At 40.9% G+C, this 17,246-nt stretch overlaps 1 protein-coding gene across 1 annotated transcript in view; it reads left to right on the forward strand.

Annotated features, from left to right (window-relative positions):
• The window catches only part of fgfr1op2 (FGFR1 oncogene partner 2), a 17,656-nt gene extending 410 nt beyond the window's left edge, over positions 1 to 17,246 (forward strand). Inside the window, exons 2-6 of the mRNA XM_043708723.1 lie at positions 1,373 to 1,509; positions 9,349 to 9,466; positions 10,752 to 10,894; positions 15,545 to 15,658; positions 16,352 to 17,246. Of these exons, the coding sequence (XP_043564658.1) occupies positions 1,375 to 1,509; positions 9,349 to 9,466; positions 10,752 to 10,894; positions 15,545 to 15,658; positions 16,352 to 16,486 (645 nt within the window). The 5' untranslated portion in view covers positions 1,373 to 1,374 and the 3' untranslated portion in view covers positions 16,487 to 17,246. The remainder of the gene's footprint in view (positions 1 to 1,372; positions 1,510 to 9,348; positions 9,467 to 10,751; positions 10,895 to 15,544; positions 15,659 to 16,351) is intronic.

Genomic DNA, 17,246 nt, shown 5'->3' on the forward strand with positions numbered 1-17,246 from the left:
CACCCCCTCACCCCACCCTGGCCTACCTTCCCCTTGCACCCTTCAATCCCCCTTCAGTATCCCCTGTCCTCCAGCTTCCATGTTGTAGCAGTTTCCACTTTTCTGTTAGACTCCCTTCCCAACACTTAATTGACCATCTCACCCTGTTTACCCTTGCATGGGTTCAGTGCAGTGTCAAATTGGCTTATGTTGTATTTGGACCTGACTTGCTTTTTTAGTTACTTAAAACTCAAAAACACACCAGCTTTGATCCTGTGTGTAGGTGTGAGGGAATAACGTTCCTGCAATCTCAAGACGTCTAATTTGGAGTTAAAGACAGCCTAGTTATAAATGCAACAATAGAAAGATGCTGGAAACCTGAAGTATGTACAGAACCTGGTGAAAACACTCAGCTTCTGGCTGTATTCAGGGAGATCAGAACATAGTTGGTGCTTCAAGTCTGTGATCTTCCATTAGATGTTATGTTGCAGCTGATAAGCCATAATTTCTGCAGATCCATTACAACACAGAAAATGCCTTAGCCATTGAACTGAAAACCCAGTTTAGTTGAAATGCAGGATAACTAGGCCAGTAATCAGTGTGATTAAAACACAAGAGGATTTCTGCAACTCACAAAGTCTTTATTTTTCAAAATGATGTCTTAGTTAAGGATGAAAAAGTGAGGACTGCAAATGCTGGAGATCAGATTTGAAAGTGTGACGCTGAAAAAGTACAGCAAGTCAGGCAGTATCTGAGGAGCAGGAGAACCGACGTTTCGGGCATAAGCACTTCATGCCCGAATCGTCGATTCTTCTGCTCCTCGGATGCTGTCTGGCTGTCTTTTTAGTTAAGTCATTCTCTGAAGTAGTTGACAGATTTGCTTTTGTCTTGGCCTTTTCTGTTTTTGTAGCTTTCAGCAGGGCTCTATTGTTTGGACCCTTGCTTACAATCTCATGTGTTCGCCAATGGCCTAAACCGACTGGTCCAGTCCAGCGCTGTGACAGTGCTGTGTTCCCTTCATTCAAGAGTAGAAGTGAAGATCCTATCTGCCTGTTTTATGGCTGCAAGTAGTCGTTGGTCTAAAAACGAGGTCTTTAGTGTTTCAGACATGACTAACTCATCTGAAATAGACCAGTGCTCCTAGTTATAGTTTATGGTGTCTTCCGTTGCGAGGTTTGGTTCCCATGCTTTGCCAACACAGCCTCTAGTGGTCTTTATATTGGAAAATGAAGGTTTGCAATGTACAGGGAGAGAATGGAACTCATTGAGCTGTAGCTGGTGATATGTGGATTGAATTGACTCTGCTGCAGGATTGTATACTCCAACACAATCTGCTGCACATTCAGTGAACCATGTATTCAGGCATCTAGTAAATCAGTGTTTCCTTTTACAGAAATGAGTTGTACTATAGAGAAGGTTCTGGCTGATGCAAAAGCGCTGGTGGAACGGTTGAAAGAACATGACAGTGCAGCAGAAGCTCTCATTGAGCAGACCACTGCCCTCAACAAGCGAGTGGAGGCCATGAAGCAGGTGAGTGATATACAGCAATTACTTTGCAATCATATTTAGCTCGCAAATCTGCTTTTTCTTGACTCCTCCTGTTGTACATATCATGTTCCATAGGATGGTCATTCCTACGCACGCAGTTTGAATGGGAGTTCAGGTACCAATTTTTAGACATCTCAGTCATGCTGAGATGGCAACAGTGGGGCCTGCCTAAACTGACTGCAATCTGATAGTGCCCCCAAAGGTTAGGATTGTGTTCCAGGAAGAGTGATTTTTTTTGTCAGGGATGCGCACAGCTTTGAAGAAAGACGAGGTTTGAGGGAGCTTTGACAGTGTTGGTATTTGTAATACTGCTACTGTGATGTATCTCTGCTAGAGGTTATAAGGACTGGAAGGTGCTGTTACTGTAATTTTGATGCGCTACAGAAATTCACCATGTTGATAACATGCTGCAGCCACAGTCTCTTGGTGTGGAGAATGCTGATGTTCTGCTCATTCTGGGACACTGTCTTAGCCTGTGACTAAATCTCTACCTTAAAGTTTATAAAGCTCAAGCTAATCAGAACCCATTTGTTCTTTGCCTTGTCTGCAATCTAGCTTTCCTCAAACTCCTGGTGTCCTACAGTACTGGCTTTGCTGTTGGATTCTCAATTTAAATGGAGCATTAATCTGGTACATTGTGGGTCATATGTTTTGGATAAGTGTATCTTGGATATTTTAATTATTAATTGCACTGTTAACCTCTCCATTTCCTCAATTTAGTTTCTTGTAGTTGCCTAATTTACCTGTAGGTGAGGCCACATCTGGAATACTATGTTCTGCTTCAATTTTCTTACTTGAGGAAAGATGCGAAAGCATTAGAAGTAGTTCAGAGAAAATTCATTCAACTCGTTCCTTGGGTGAAGTGGTTGTCTTCTGAGGAAAAAGTTGAACAAGTCGATCCTATTGCGGGGGCTTGACAGATTGGATATGGACGGGATGTTTTCCCTCATAGGGAAATCAAGAACTGGGGGGCATATTAAAAATTTAGGCATCCCTCATTTAAAGTAATTGTTTTTCTATGAACGTCGTTGGTCTGTGAAGTTCTCATCCCCAGAGAGCAATGGAGGCTGAGTTAGTAATTATTTTTAGGGTTGGATAGATTTTCGACAAATATAGAATTTGCTGGAAAAACTCCACAGGTCAAACAGCTTCTGTGGAGCGAAATCAGTGTTAATGTTTAGGGTCAAGTGACTTTCCTCAGAACAGTCCTGCTGAGCACCAGCAAATTCTATTTTTGTCTCTGATTTACACGATGTGCAGTTCTTTTGGTTTTAGTTAGATTTTTGATTGACATGGAATCAGAGTTACAGCGGGGCAGGCAGGATCTTATCAAATGGTGGAGTAGGCTGAATGGCCTATTTCTGTTCTTAATGTATGTTACTAAGCATCCGTGATCTGAAAATAAATACAACAAAGATCCATAAAGAGAATTTAGTGAAGGGGCAGGTAACATGTGAAGCAGGGAAATGCAAAATACTTGGAGAAATGTATTATTTTTAACAGCTGCTATTATAAAACACAAAAGGAAAGACACTTGTGTTGTAAATTCCTGTCCAAACATCGATACTTCTCTGTAGATAATTGCAGGGGGTTTTCCTATTTTTGTTGGAGTGTGCTGCACCTTTAAGTAATGAGCATTTAGAAATTGCTCAACTGCTTCAGTGCATATGGTGAGTTGGATGGGACCTATAATAGAATCCTAGAATAGTCTTGTTATGTAAAACAGTCTTAATGTGAAATTGTTTGTATAAATCTGCCCCCGTTCACTGTCATTGCAGCACTCAAAATGACAGATCGAGTTAGGAAGTTGTTGCTAGGATATCAGCAAAGAGAAGTGGTGAACATTTCCAATTTTCAAACTGTTTTATTAGGTGAAAAATGTGAGTGTGTATGTTTATATATCCAACTTTAACTCTTTAAACTGGAATACATTCTGAGCAGTACAACACCATGATAAAATAATAAAGTTATAGAAGTCTCTATAACAGATGAGGTTAATAGTGTAGGCTCATTGCAATAGATTGAAAGAAGGAATAAGTTGTGCAATGCTTTATCATGTCTCAGGAATACACAAAGTACTTCATTTATTTTCAAATGTAATCACTTCTGTTATGCAAGCAAAAATATAGCAGCCATTTTATACACAGCAATTTCCCACATTCAGTAGAGCAGTGACTGGTTAGTTAGTTTGAATGAGTACCAGCACAGAAAGCACGGAATGGTTAAGGTAGGTTGGCATTCTTTAATTGGGAAGGCTGAAAATATTGTTTTTGGTCCCTGCTCCAAATTCCATTCCCAGGCTTCTGAATTCATTCTTTACTTTGGCAACATGATATTAGATTAATCAATTTGTTTGTGACCTTGGTATCCCATTTCATCCTGAGATGAGCATCTGGCCTCATATTGGTACCATCATGAGGTTTACCCATTGCCGAACTTTGCCTCGTCTGAACTCATGTCCTGAATGAAATCCTTAATATTGTCTTTGTTACTTCTAGACTTGACTATCATGACACTGTTGTGGCTGATGTCACATAGAGTCACAGAGATGTACAGCATGGAAACAAACCCTTCGGTCCAACCCGTCCATGCCGACAAAATATCCCAACCCAATCTAGTCCCACTGCCAGCACCCGGCCCATTTCCCTCCAAACCCTTCCTATTCATATACCCATCCAAATGCCTCTTAATTCCTCCGGGTGCTCCGGTTTCCTCTCACAATCCAAAAATGTGCAGGTTAGGTGAATTGGCCATGCTAAATTGCCCATAGTGTTAGGTGAAGGGGTAAATGTAGAGGAATGGGTCTGGGTGGGTTGCACTTTGGCGGGTCGGTGTGGACTTGTCGTTGGGCCGAAGGGCTTGTTTCCACACTGTAAGTAGTCTAATCTAATCTAAATGTTGCAATTGTACCCGCCTCCACCACTTCCTTTGGCAGCTCATTCCATTCACGTACCACCCTCTGTGTGAAAAAGGTGCCTCTTATATCTTTCCCCCTCACCCTAAACTTATGCCCTCTAGTTTTGGACTTCCCCACCCAAGGGAAAAGACTTTGTCTATTTACCCTTTCCATGCCCCTCATATTTTTGTAAACCTCTATGTTGGACCTTCTGTAATTTTGATGTCATCTTAACAAATCTTAGTTGTCCCATGCCTCAGTCCATGAGACTCATTCACTTACCACCACTAACTTTCATTGGCAGCCAGTCAAGTAACATCTTGATTTTAAAGTTTCATCCTTCCTTTCAAATCTCTCCATGGCTTTACACTGCCCCCCCCCCCCCCCCCATCTATCTGTAAACTCCTCCAGCCCCACAACTCTCCAATATCCACATTCCTCTAATTGTGGCCTCCTGTGCATTTCCAGGCATAATTGCTTTACAATGGTTGCCCCAACATCAGTTGTCTAAATCCGTAACTGTGGTATGCCCTGCTAAAATCCCCTCTGCCTTGCTTTCTTTCTTTGAAGAAGACTTTGGTCATCTCATCTAATAACTCCTTGTGCGATTTGGTGTCATACTTTGTGTTATGGGCAGCACGGTGGCTCAGTGGTTAGCACTGCTGCCTCACAGCACCAGGGACCCAGGTTCAATTCCACCTCAGGCAACTGCCTGCGTGGAGTTTGCACATTCTCCCTGTTTCTGCATGGGTTTTCTCCGGATGTTTCAGTTTCCTCCCCTGGTCCAAGGATGTGCAGATTAGATGGATTGGCCTTATTAAATTGCCCATTGTGTTTAGGGATGTATAGGCTAAGTGATTTAGCCACAGGGATTCTGGGGATAGGGTAGGGGACTGGATCTGAGTGGGATGCTGTTCGGAGGGCTGGTGTAGACACAATGTGCCGAAAGGCCTACTTCCATACTATAGGGATTCTATGACTCTGTGCTGTAGTGAAGTGCCTTTGGAGTATTTCATTACATCAAATAAGCTATATAAACTAAGTTATTGTCTTTTCCATTCTGACAAGTATCAGTTAACCATTAGTTTTTATTTTCTATATCTCAACCAGTTTTGTATCCATGTTGCTACTGTCCCCTGAGCTAAACTGTTTTTGAGTCTGTTGTCTTGCAGACATTTTGGAAGTCCATGTACACCATCAACAACAGCATTACCCTCATTATTTCTCTCTGTTACCATTTCAAAAAAATCTCCAATAGATGTAGAGCAGGTGCTGGAGACTAATACAATTACAGCATTTAATAGGCATCTGGATGGATATATGAATGGGAAGGGTTTAGAGGGTAGGGGCTAAGTGCTGGCAAAAGGACTAGATCAGAATATCTGGTTGGCATGGATGAGTTGGACCGAAGGGCCTGTTTCAATGCTGTATAACTCTAACTCTAAGTACGATAACGATTTTAAAAAAGGCACGATACTGCGAATGATGGAAATCTGCAGTAAAGGCGGGTCTAGTAGCCTCTGTGAAGAGAGAAAACAAGTTAACATGAAAGCCCAAAATGATTTCTTCAGAACTGAATGCAAGCTTAAAAACATTTTTTACCTTAAGTGTATGCTGACTAATCCAACTGAACTCCCCTTTTTTCCATCTGACTGTTAATTCTATCCCAAGTAATTGTTTCAAGAAGTTTCCCCACCACTGAAGTTAAGCTTACATATCTGTATTTGCTGAGCTTATCCTTACGGCTATTCATTGAACAAAGATGTTAGATTTTGTAATTTTCCAGTCCTCTGGCACCTCCCCTTAGTCTAGGAAAAACTAAAAGATGATGGACAGAGCTTCTGCAGTTTCTGCCCTCACTCCCTTCAATATTCTGAGGTGTATCTCATTGGGTGCTTAATCCCCTTTCCTTGTATTTGTTATCTGACCTTAGCCTAGGCAGCTAGTGCTGGTTCTCTACTTGCCCTTGGTCTTCCTTGGACAGGCTGGAATAAACCATAAGGTGATTTCTCAATTAATGCCCGCTAGCTGAAAACAACTAAATAACATAGACCCTCTTGTGGTGCAGTGGTAGTGTCCCTGCCATGGTCCGGGAGGCTGGCTTCAAGTCCAACCTGCTCCAGAGGTGTGAATGTCTCTGAACAGGTTGATTAGAAAAGTAGATTAATTTTAAAGAATTTACAATTAATTTCATGTTTTATTGTGGCACAGTGGTAGTGTTCATACCTCTGAGCCAGGAGACTTAGGTTCAAGTCCGTCCTCTGCTCTAGAGGTGTGTAGTAATATTTTTGAGCAAGTTGATTTGAAATAACTATCTCAAAGGTCTTTGTCTTCAGACATTGCCCTATCTGGGATAGTGCGTTTATTTGTGTTAACATGAACATGTTATTTATGTCTATTCAGCCAGGTGGGGAGAAATGGGCTAGCAGAGGAAAGCTATTCGTATACCCATCCAGATGCCTTTTAAATGCTATAATTGTACCAGCCTCCTCCACTTCCACTGACAGTTCATTCCATACACTGCTCTATGAAAACGTTGCCCCTTAGATCCCTTTTATATCTTTCCCCTATCACCCGAAACGTATGGCCTCTAGTTCTGGATTCCCCCACACTAGGGAAAATACTATGTCTGTTTATCCTATCCATGCCCCTTATAGAGTCATAGAGATGTACAGCATGGAAACAGACCCTTCAATCCAACCCGTCCATGCCGACCAGATATCCCAACCCAATCTAGTCCCACCTGCCAGCACCCGGCCCATATCTCTCCAAACCCTTCCCATTCATATACCCATCCAAATGCCTTTTAAATGTTGCAATTGTACCAGCCTCCACCACTTCCTCTGGCAGCTCATTCCATACATGTACCACCCTCTGCATGAAAACGTTGCCCATTCAGTCCCTTTTATATCTTTCCCTGGACTCCCTGACCCCAGGGAAAATACTTTGTCTATTTATCCTATCCATGCCCCTCATGATTTTATAAAACTTCTGTAAAATCACCTAAGAGCCTCCAATGCTCCACGAAAACAGCCCCAATCTATTCAGCCTCTGCCTGTATCTCAAATCCTCCAACCTTAGTAATATCCTTGTAAATCCTTTCTGAACCCTTTCAAGTTTCACAACATCCTTCTGATAGGAAAGAAACCAGAATTGCAGAAACAGTGGCCTAACCAATGTCCTGTACAGCCACAACATGACCACCCAACTCCTGTACTCAATGCTCTGACCAATAAAGGAAAGCATAACAAACGCCACCTTCACTGTCCTGTCCATCTGCGACTCTACTTTCAAGGAAGTATGAACTTACACTCCAAGGTCTCTTTGTTCAGCAACACTCCCCAGGACCTTTCCATTAAGTGTATAAGTCCTGCTCTGATTTGCTCTTTCAAAATGCAGCACCTCCCATTTGTCTGAATTAAACTCTTTCTGCCACTTCTCAGCCCATTGGCCCATTGATCAAGATCTGTTGTAATCTGAGGTAACCCTCTTTGCTGTCCACTACACCTCCAATTTTGGTGTCATCAACAAACTTACTAACTCTACCTCTTATGCTCACATCCAAATCATTTATGTAAATGACAAATAGTAGAGGACCCAGCACTGATCCTTGTGGCATTCCACTGGTCACAGGCCTCCAGTCTAAAAAACCAAGGTATTCTGAGGTAATCATCTTCGCTGTCCACTACACCACCAATTTTGGTGTCATCTGCAAACTTGTGGTATGATTTATCCTGGATGCTGTTGAGTTTCGTTTGTTGTTGGAGCTGCAGCCATCCAGGCAATTGGAGAATTGTAGATGTTGGTAAAATATTTGGGAAATGTGCAGTGGAGGGATTACTAAAGAATTGCTGCTCTTGTAGCCCCAGTGTATAATTGGTCTTCCAGATATATATAGCTGGTCTTCCAGCTACTCTAGGAATGTTGTCAGGACCTATAGCCTTTGCAGTTTCCTGTGTCTTTCACCTAGTTATCTTCACAATGTCCAGAGATGATGGAAGCTTTCGTTCTCCCAGTTAAGAGATTGTCTGGCAGGGAGCAAATAATTAGAGAGGAGTAGAGAGGGTTTAGATTTTGCTGGAGTTTGAAAATCAATCAAGAGAGTGAAAGATTATTGGGGGCTAGCAGGAATGTCGAGTAATCAGAGCAGCCATGATCTTATTGAATGGTAGAGCAGGCTCAAGGGGACAGGAGGCCTGCTGCTCCTCACTTGGAAATAGATTCACCCTCATTGTATCGTCTTAAAAGGCAATGAGAAGTCATTGTATTAATTATTGTAGTTGGAAATGGCTTGTTCTGTGGCAATTATTCAATTTTGTTCTTCAAAGAAAACCTGACAATGAAAATCTTCCCACAAATTCTGTCCAGTCAAATGGCCAGAGTTCATTTGATGCTAGATGAATACATCTTTACTCTCTAAATGTAGCATGAAGGTGGTAGTGGATTACATTTCTATTGAACTTTTATAAGGCCTCAGATTATTGAAGATCTGTGGCATTTCAGAAAAAGTTACTGCTATCTAGACAGTTTTGAGTTTTAGATAAAGATACCATTTCTTTATTTCTTTGTTCAGCCAAATGGACAGGATGACTTATGTCAGACAGGACAATCCTGTCCAATAACGATCAGCAGACAAAGTGACCTTGGTTAAAAATGCTACTTGTTCCTTCTTGCAAGATAGTGCACTTAACGCTTACCTTTCATTATCCCGTTCCCCACAACCCCCATAGTTAACTGAGGGAAACATTTGCATTACAGGCAGAGCCTGCAACTCCGAACACGCAGATTCAGACTCTCGCTCGACTGGAACATTTCGTGGTGACCTATTTCTGCAATATTCTGGACTTGATTGGGATTTTTTTTGTTATTGTGCTCATGGAGAATTGTGGTATATCTTCTTTCCTTGGGTGTTTTTTTTTGTCCAGTACCAGGAAGATATTCAGGAACTAAATGAAGTGGCTAGGCATCGCCCTCGCTCCACCCTTGTGATGGGAATCCAACAAGAAAACAGACAAATAAGAGACCTACAGCAGGAAAATAAAGGTGAACCTTCATTGTATCTATTAATACAACACCTGATTGAGACATGCAGTTCAGTGTACAGGTATATTCCTTTCAAACCATTCATCTTTACCTGGCAATATGATAGAATCCACTTCAGTTCTGTGCATTACAATGTGCAGTAATAAAGTACTGAAAATGGTGAAACAGCTTGTTGCATTTGAAGAGAAATTTATTCCATCTTGTGTAGTACCAGGCCATAGCACTAAATGCTGGTTTAGCCAGTGCTTATATCCCATCCACAATATAAAATAATATCTAAAAATTAAAGCCAAAACATTTAATGTTAAGCTTTAGACAGCCAGTTGGTGAAGGAAGAGACCAGAATCTATCTTTTTGTAATGTTAGGTTTGTTCACAAAGTGAGGCTCTGCAATTGTATTGTTCCTAATTCTACCATGCACCACGTGTGTCTATTCATGTCTCTTCATACCCCTCTGAAGCACATTAAACAAATAAACTTGGAAAGGTGAGCTACAACTCAACTGTAACCAAAGCAAAAACTTTTACTGGAAACTCACCAAATTAAAGTATCATTTTCATGATGCACTTCAGTTGAGTAATCCTGGAAAACTTTGAGACACTTGCAGATGTTGCCTGTTTCCTGTCCAGACGCAGGCGGAGGTGGACCTAACCAGGAAAGATGAGCAGGCAGCAGAGTTGAACAAGTCCCCCTTCAAGCACTGGCAACCTGGCTTTGTTAATGGCCAAGCCCAGGAACGAGGCTCAAATCAAATCTAAATACCCCAAGTGTGTTGCATGCATTCCCTGTTTGGCTCAGTGTTTGGATCTGAACAGTGCTCTTCGTGCAAGAATGTCTGATTATACCTAATACCTAGTGGTATTATCACTGACCTATTAATCCAGAGACCCACGTAATGTTCTGGGGACCCAGGTTCAAATCCCAACACAGCAGATGGTGGAATTTGGATTCAATAAAAATATGTAATTAAGAGTCTAATGATGACCATGAAACCCCTATTGTTGGAAAATCCCATCTCATTCACTAATGCTCTTTAAGGAAGGAAACTGCTGTCGTTGCCTGGTTTGGAGTCCTGACCCACAGCAATGTGGTTGATTCTTAACTGCCCTCGGGCAATTAGGGATGGGCAATAAATGCTGGCCTAGCCACCTAGACCCTCACCCCAGGAATGAATTTTAAAATTTCAAAAGTTTTGGTAAAACCAAGAATCTTTTGATTGGATAGTATAACGTTATTGCCATGAAGCATTGGTGATGAACTGTCATTGGATTCTTCTTGTTCTTAGAATTACGGACATCACTAGAAGAACATCAATCCGCACTGGAGCTCATCATGAGTAAGTACAGGGAGCAGATGTTCCGCCTGCTGATGGCCAGCAAGAAGGATGACCTTATGATGATCACAAAATTAAAGGAACAGCACTCCAAGGTTCGTGGCAAAATCCTCTTTGTTTCTTCCATTTTTTTGTCAAATATACAGTTTGTGTGTCATAGCTCCCTCGTATAGAGAACAGGAAGAAGGGAGCTACTCTTGAATTGCACCAAAATAAAATGGGTGCATCTTTTATTTAAAAGTTCCAGTACAATTCAAGGATTACATTTTTACAAGTTTACAAATAAAGTAATCATTAGACACCCTCATTTTTCTTTAATCCAGGTAGTTAAGACCTGGAACTTGCTACTTGAAAAGGCAGGAAAAGCAGTTTCAGGAATAAGAGAATTGGAAAAATACTTGAAAGGATTAAAAATTTGCAGAAGTATAGAAGTGAAATCGTTTGGATAATCCTGTCACAAGTCCAGCGATTATATTGCATGCGGGTTTCTGTGGCATAATTCATGATTCATCAATATGAATTGGCTGTAATGTGATTGATGAATTGTGGGCACTTTGGATAAGGCAGATTTTCTACTGAACGGGTATAGCGATTTTTCTATAGCGATCTTCTACAGTGTGATTTTCTATAGCGTGGGTTGCAGAGGAATGGAACAGTCGTGTCACAGCAGAACGACCTGTATTTGAAATGGTAGAATGCAGTGCCTCCTACGATCTTAAAAGGGACATTGATGTGCTTATTTTAACAGTGCAATGCTATTGGAGGAATTGTCATTTTTTTAAAAAGACAAATTTGTTGTCAAACTGAATACTCCATAAAATTTACTTCGGCTTATTTGGCAAGATCAGACAAGTAATATAGTCTGCTACTGTTTGAGGTATTGAAAGAGGCAAGTTATGGTTATTGAGCCATGTGAAGGACCAGTACAAAATCTCTGTTTTCCAAAACAGACACAGAAATTGCTGGAGGAACTCAGCAGCTCTACCTGTGGAGAGAAATCAAAATTAATATTTCAAGTCTAGTGATCTTTCTTCATAATTCTGCTTTCTCTGCACAGATGCTGCCAGACCTGCTGAGTTTCTCCAGCAATTTCTGTTTTCATTTCCGATTTCTGGCATCTGCAGTTCTGTCTCTTATTTTAGTGCCATACTTTCTGTGCTTTGGAATTGCCCTCATACCTGGTGTAATGAAGACCTCTCACATGGGACTGTAAAAATCCCAGTGGTTTCAGCCAGGTTGCTTTGTGTGTGCTACGGAAACTTCACACTGGTGCAGTCTGGCTGCTTGGTAGAGGTAATAGTCTACTGTTGAGGTAAATGTCCTCATTAAAAAATATCCCACAGGTTATGGAAAAAGACAAAAACTAGGAGTTAGCCATTCGGCCCAGTGAGCCCACTCACCATTCACAATTTTGGCTGATCCTCTCCCTCACTGACATACTCCTGTTCTTTCCTCTTATTCCTTATGCCTTTAGCATCTAGAAATCCATTTCTTAAATATATTCAGTGACTTCCCTTCACACCAACCCCTGAAGGAAGAGATTTCTCCTCATCTCAGTCCAAAATGGACGCTGAGACTTTGACTCTTTGATCTGGACCCCTCAGACAGAGGAAGCATCATCCCTGCATCCAGTCTGTCTGAATCTGAGACCAAGTCAGAATTCTCAGGAATCAGGTTATGGTCCAACCTTTTGAAGCTGTACTCCTTCATCAGGTGAAGTGATTAAAATAAACCTGTTGGACTATAACCTGCTGTCCTACGACTTCTGACTTTGTCCACACCAGTCCAATACCCCCACATCATAAAATTTTAGATATTTCAATTTAAAAAAACCCTCATTCTTCTAAATGCAAGTGAATATCTTAGCGAGTTTTGGGAAGATTTATAGCTCAGGTTGAGGTTCTGGGTGTAGGTTTGTTCGCTGAACTTATTTCCAGACGTTTCGTCGCCATACTAGGTAACATCTTCAGTGAGCCTCCAGGCAAAGCACTAGTGATGATTCCTGCTTTCGATTTATAGGTTTGGATTTCTTTGGGTTGGTGATAGGGTGACGAAATGTCTGGAAATGAACCTTCCAGCTCAGCGAGCAAACCTACACCCAGAAAGCAAGTTAACATTAAAGCCCAAAAAGGTCTCTCATTCTTCTAAATGTGAGTTAATACAGTGAATATCTCTTCTTGTATGACAAACCTGCCAACCCAGGAATCATTGAGGAGAAAGTGAGGTCTGCAGATGCTGGAGATCAGAGCTGAAAATGTGTTGCTGGTCCTGAAGAAGGGCTTATGCCCGAAACGTCGATTCTCCTGTTCCTTGGATGCTGCCTGACCTGCTGCGCTTTTCCAGCAACACATTTTCAACCCAGGAATCAGTCAGGTGAACCATTGCTGCACTCTCTCTATGGTGAGTATATCTTTTCTTGGAGACCGGAACCTCAAGGACTGCTCCATTGTGGTTACCATGTCCCTGTACAGCTGCAGTAAGGATGTACTCAAATCCTCTTGCATTGAATGCCAACATAGCATTTGCTTTCCTGTTTGCTGCATCTCTATAAATAACTTTACTAATTCTGTTGCAAGCCCTGGATGATGATTCTTCAGAAATTTGGAATCCTATTGGACTCAAAACATTAACTTTCTCCCTCTCCACAAATAATGCCGAGTTTCTCCAGTGTTCTCTGCTTTTATTGCTGCGTCTGACTGTTTGCTTTCAATCGAGCAGCAAATTTTGATGCTCGTCGGATGCTGCATGAATTGCTGTGCTCTCCCAGCACCACTGATCCAGAATCTGGTTTCCAGCATCTGCAGTCATTGTTTTTACCTGTTTGCTTTCAATGTCTGGTATATAAGAGAATTCAGGTCCCTTTCCCAATCTATCACCATCTTCATTGATACTCTGCCGTTCTGTTTTCCCCCTCAAAGTGGACAATTTCACACATCCGTGTTATACTGAATCTGCCACACATTTTTCCACTGACTAACTTGTCTAAGTTACCTTAAAACCTCCTCTCAACTCACTCCTACCTAGTTTTATCTCAACCAGCTTGGAAAAAGTAAACTCAATTTTCTCATATAAGCCATATATATTGTATGTATTAGTGAATACCTGGGGCCCAAGCATTGATCTTTACAATACTCTACTTGTCACTGTCTTTTACTCCAAAACAGCCCACTTGTTTCTCTGTTTCTTGTTTGCTAACTAAATCTCAACCCTTGGTTAGTATTTTACCAACAAATCCATGTTCATTGATTTTGCACAATAACTTCCTCATCAAAGTCTTTATCCATGAAACTGGGAGAGTGAATAGAAAGGAGTTAAAGAGCTCATTATTAATCAGAAATAGAGCCATAAGGTTTATCAGGATAGAGAGCTTTTTAAAATCAACAAAAATACCACTTCCAATGAGAAGACTTCAGCTGCAGTACAGTGGAGCAGGTAGGTCATTTCACTGAAATTACAAGTTAACATAAAATGCCTTTCACAGCTTGCATAAGAGTTCAAAATGCATTTTATATACAATATATACACTCACCTGCCCACAAAACATCCTAGCCTTAAGGAGAGGTAATGGTCTAGTTGGTATTATGGCTACACTATTCATACAAGGACCTAGGTAACATTCTGGGGAGCTGGGTTTGAATCCTGTCGTAGTAGATAAAGAACAAAGAAAATTTACAGCCCAGGAACAGGCCCTTCGGCCCTCCAAGCCTGAGCCAATCCAAATGTACTGTCTAAACCTGTCGGTCAATTCCTAAGCATCTGTGTATCCGTCTACTCCCCACCTACTCATTCATTTATCCAGACACATCTTAAATGAATCTACCGTGCCTGCCTCTACCACCTCTGCTGGCAACGTGTTCCAAACACCCTCCACCCTCTGTGTGAAGTATTTGCCGCATGTATCCCCCTTAAACTTTCCACTTCTCACCTAGATGGTGAAATTTGAATTCAGTTTCAAAAAAATCTAGGTTAAGGGTCTAATGGCGACCGAGAATCCTTTGTTGATTGTGGGGGCCAAACACCATCTGATTCACTGATATTCTTTAAGGAAGGAAACTGCCATCCTTACCTGGGCTGTCCTACATGTGACTCCAGACCAACAGCAATGTGGTTGATTCTTCCCAGTTCTGGATGCGCAATGACCAGGGATGCCCGCATCCCATGAATAAATAAATGAAAAGAGCAGGCAATGTTTCTTGCGCATGTGTGAAATTCTCTCATGTACCATCAGCATTTTTGAGGAAGTCAGTTGCCTCTGGTCTGGAGCACAGTTACACTGTTTACCTCTTCCACATCTTTAAAAGCACTGCTTAAATAAGAAGATCCAGAAAATTGCTTTTCATCAGCTGGGGTTCATTAGAAGTCATTTTGTAATTGTTTATAAATTTCAGACTGCAGGTCAGTGATATTTTGTCGCTTTCTGTATTCCTGACTTTCTGTCTTTTATTTTGCTTTCTGTACCTGACTTGATATTGGATTAACTACTCTAACACTTCCTCGTTCAGACACTAATCAACTCTTCATTTTGGTTAAGGAGACACTGCGCTGCTGTCATCATCCTCCTGAAGGGGGCACTGTTTTATGGCAGGTTACAGTCCACAGTTACCATAAGACTGCAAAGTCCTGCATGTCATTATGTACAAGAACTGACCTGATGCTTTTGAACACTGGGAATGAAGTGTGATCATTGGAAGTAAGAGGTTTCTTTAGTGCATGCAAAATTTACTTCTGGGCTCTGATCCCTACAGGAACTCCAAGTCCATGTGGATAAGATCAATGAAATGGCCACAGTGATGCGAAAGGCAATTGAGATAGATGAGCAACGTCTGTTTAAGGAACAAGAGCGAATTGTTCAATTAGAAGTGAGTAGAATGCAAAAATGAAAATATAGTTGTTTGCCTGGCTTTGGAAGTCACTTAAATTGCATCCCCCTCTCAAAAGTTCTGCTTTGCCCTAGTTTCAAGTAAATGTTATTCTCTATGTTAAAACATGCAATTATCCCATCAACAGAAGATAATTTCAGAGATTTTTAGATGTTTAATGCCTGCTTCTTCTTAGTTTCTGCTTGTGTAGTCTTATCTGTAGTTTTAAAAGCTGTTTGAAAGATTTAAAGTAGTTATCTCCATGAATTGGATGTAGAGATACTGAAGGAACATAATGGGTTAAGTTGACATTTCTCGAGAGAGGGGGCAGATTAGCATTTCAGGTGCAGTCTTTCTACACCTGATGCACAACTTCAATTTTTACATTTGTAGATGTAAGAGGATTTATTTCTGCCATTTATTTTTGTTTTACATCTCAATTCTATTTTCCATCAATTTTATTTTACCAACCTCTTTTCAAATGTTTTTGAGCACGGTCATATTAAGGTTATATGACCAACAAAGAAGCTTGATGTTTTGTTATTTATAATTCCTAATGTTTCTGACACTGGAACCTCAATGCACCTAGGAACAGAGCTAAATGCTTCAGCAGGCCTGTTTTAATCCCACCCTCCACCTGGATAGCATTGCCAAGGTTGCTCAGTTGCCTTAAAGCTAATTGTTTCTTTGCAGTTTGAAAACAAAGGCTTAAGAGAGGTTCTTCAGATAAACAAGGAATCTTTTCTCTACCTGAAGGAAGAGCTATCGGAAAGTACGTCATTATCTGGTTTAGTCACAAATGCCAACCTCAGCATGCGGAAAAGTTGAAAGACTTCTGGGATCCTTGAGCTTCCACTAATTAATCTCTGTATTAGCACATGTTGATGTTATCTTCAAACTGACTGAGCCAGTGCATCAAATAGGTACAGATAACTGTTAATTTTTGCAGCTATATTAGGGGGTTTCATGGCACACTTAATTAAACTGATTGGAAGAGCTTACTATCTTTTATTGCATGATTGGCTTTAATTTTTAAAAAGTGTTCATTTGTTGGTTTTTGTTGAATGTGGCTGGCGTTTTGTGTTTAGTTTAGGGTCCGCCTCATTCCTATCTGCTTTTCTGGTGGTGAGTACAGTTCAGTCTCAACATGCTATACTACTGCCACCAGAACAGGCCTCAGGGAAAATAAAGCAATCACTAGTTTACCCTTTGCAAATATGAAACCCCTGTGTGTATGTGTATATAGGAAAAATAAATTGTGTAATTTTTAATGCCGACAGATTGGGGACATGGTGTTGGGGATTGAGGAACAGATTGTGCCATACACTTGAATGTTTACTATCACAAAGTTGAAATTGGAGAAATATTTATTCTTTAGAATTTTAACTGACCAGGTCTAGTAAGTATGCACCAGTACTGCTGTAGGGTGGAAGAACAGAGGACCGAATTCCAGGGCAAACCTATAGATTGAGTTCTATTTTTTACTGTATTGATTCATAATATAAGATCAGTAACTGGGATTAGGTTATTAATCCTGTGATTTCTGTACTATATGTCTGTGGATGTGTATATTTTTGATTTAATAAAG

The sequence above is a fragment of the Chiloscyllium plagiosum genome, chromosome 19 (assembly GCF_004010195.1).
Source record: "Chiloscyllium plagiosum isolate BGI_BamShark_2017 chromosome 19, ASM401019v2, whole genome shotgun sequence".
NCBI classification, from domain to species: domain Eukaryota; kingdom Metazoa; phylum Chordata; class Chondrichthyes; order Orectolobiformes; family Hemiscylliidae; genus Chiloscyllium; species Chiloscyllium plagiosum.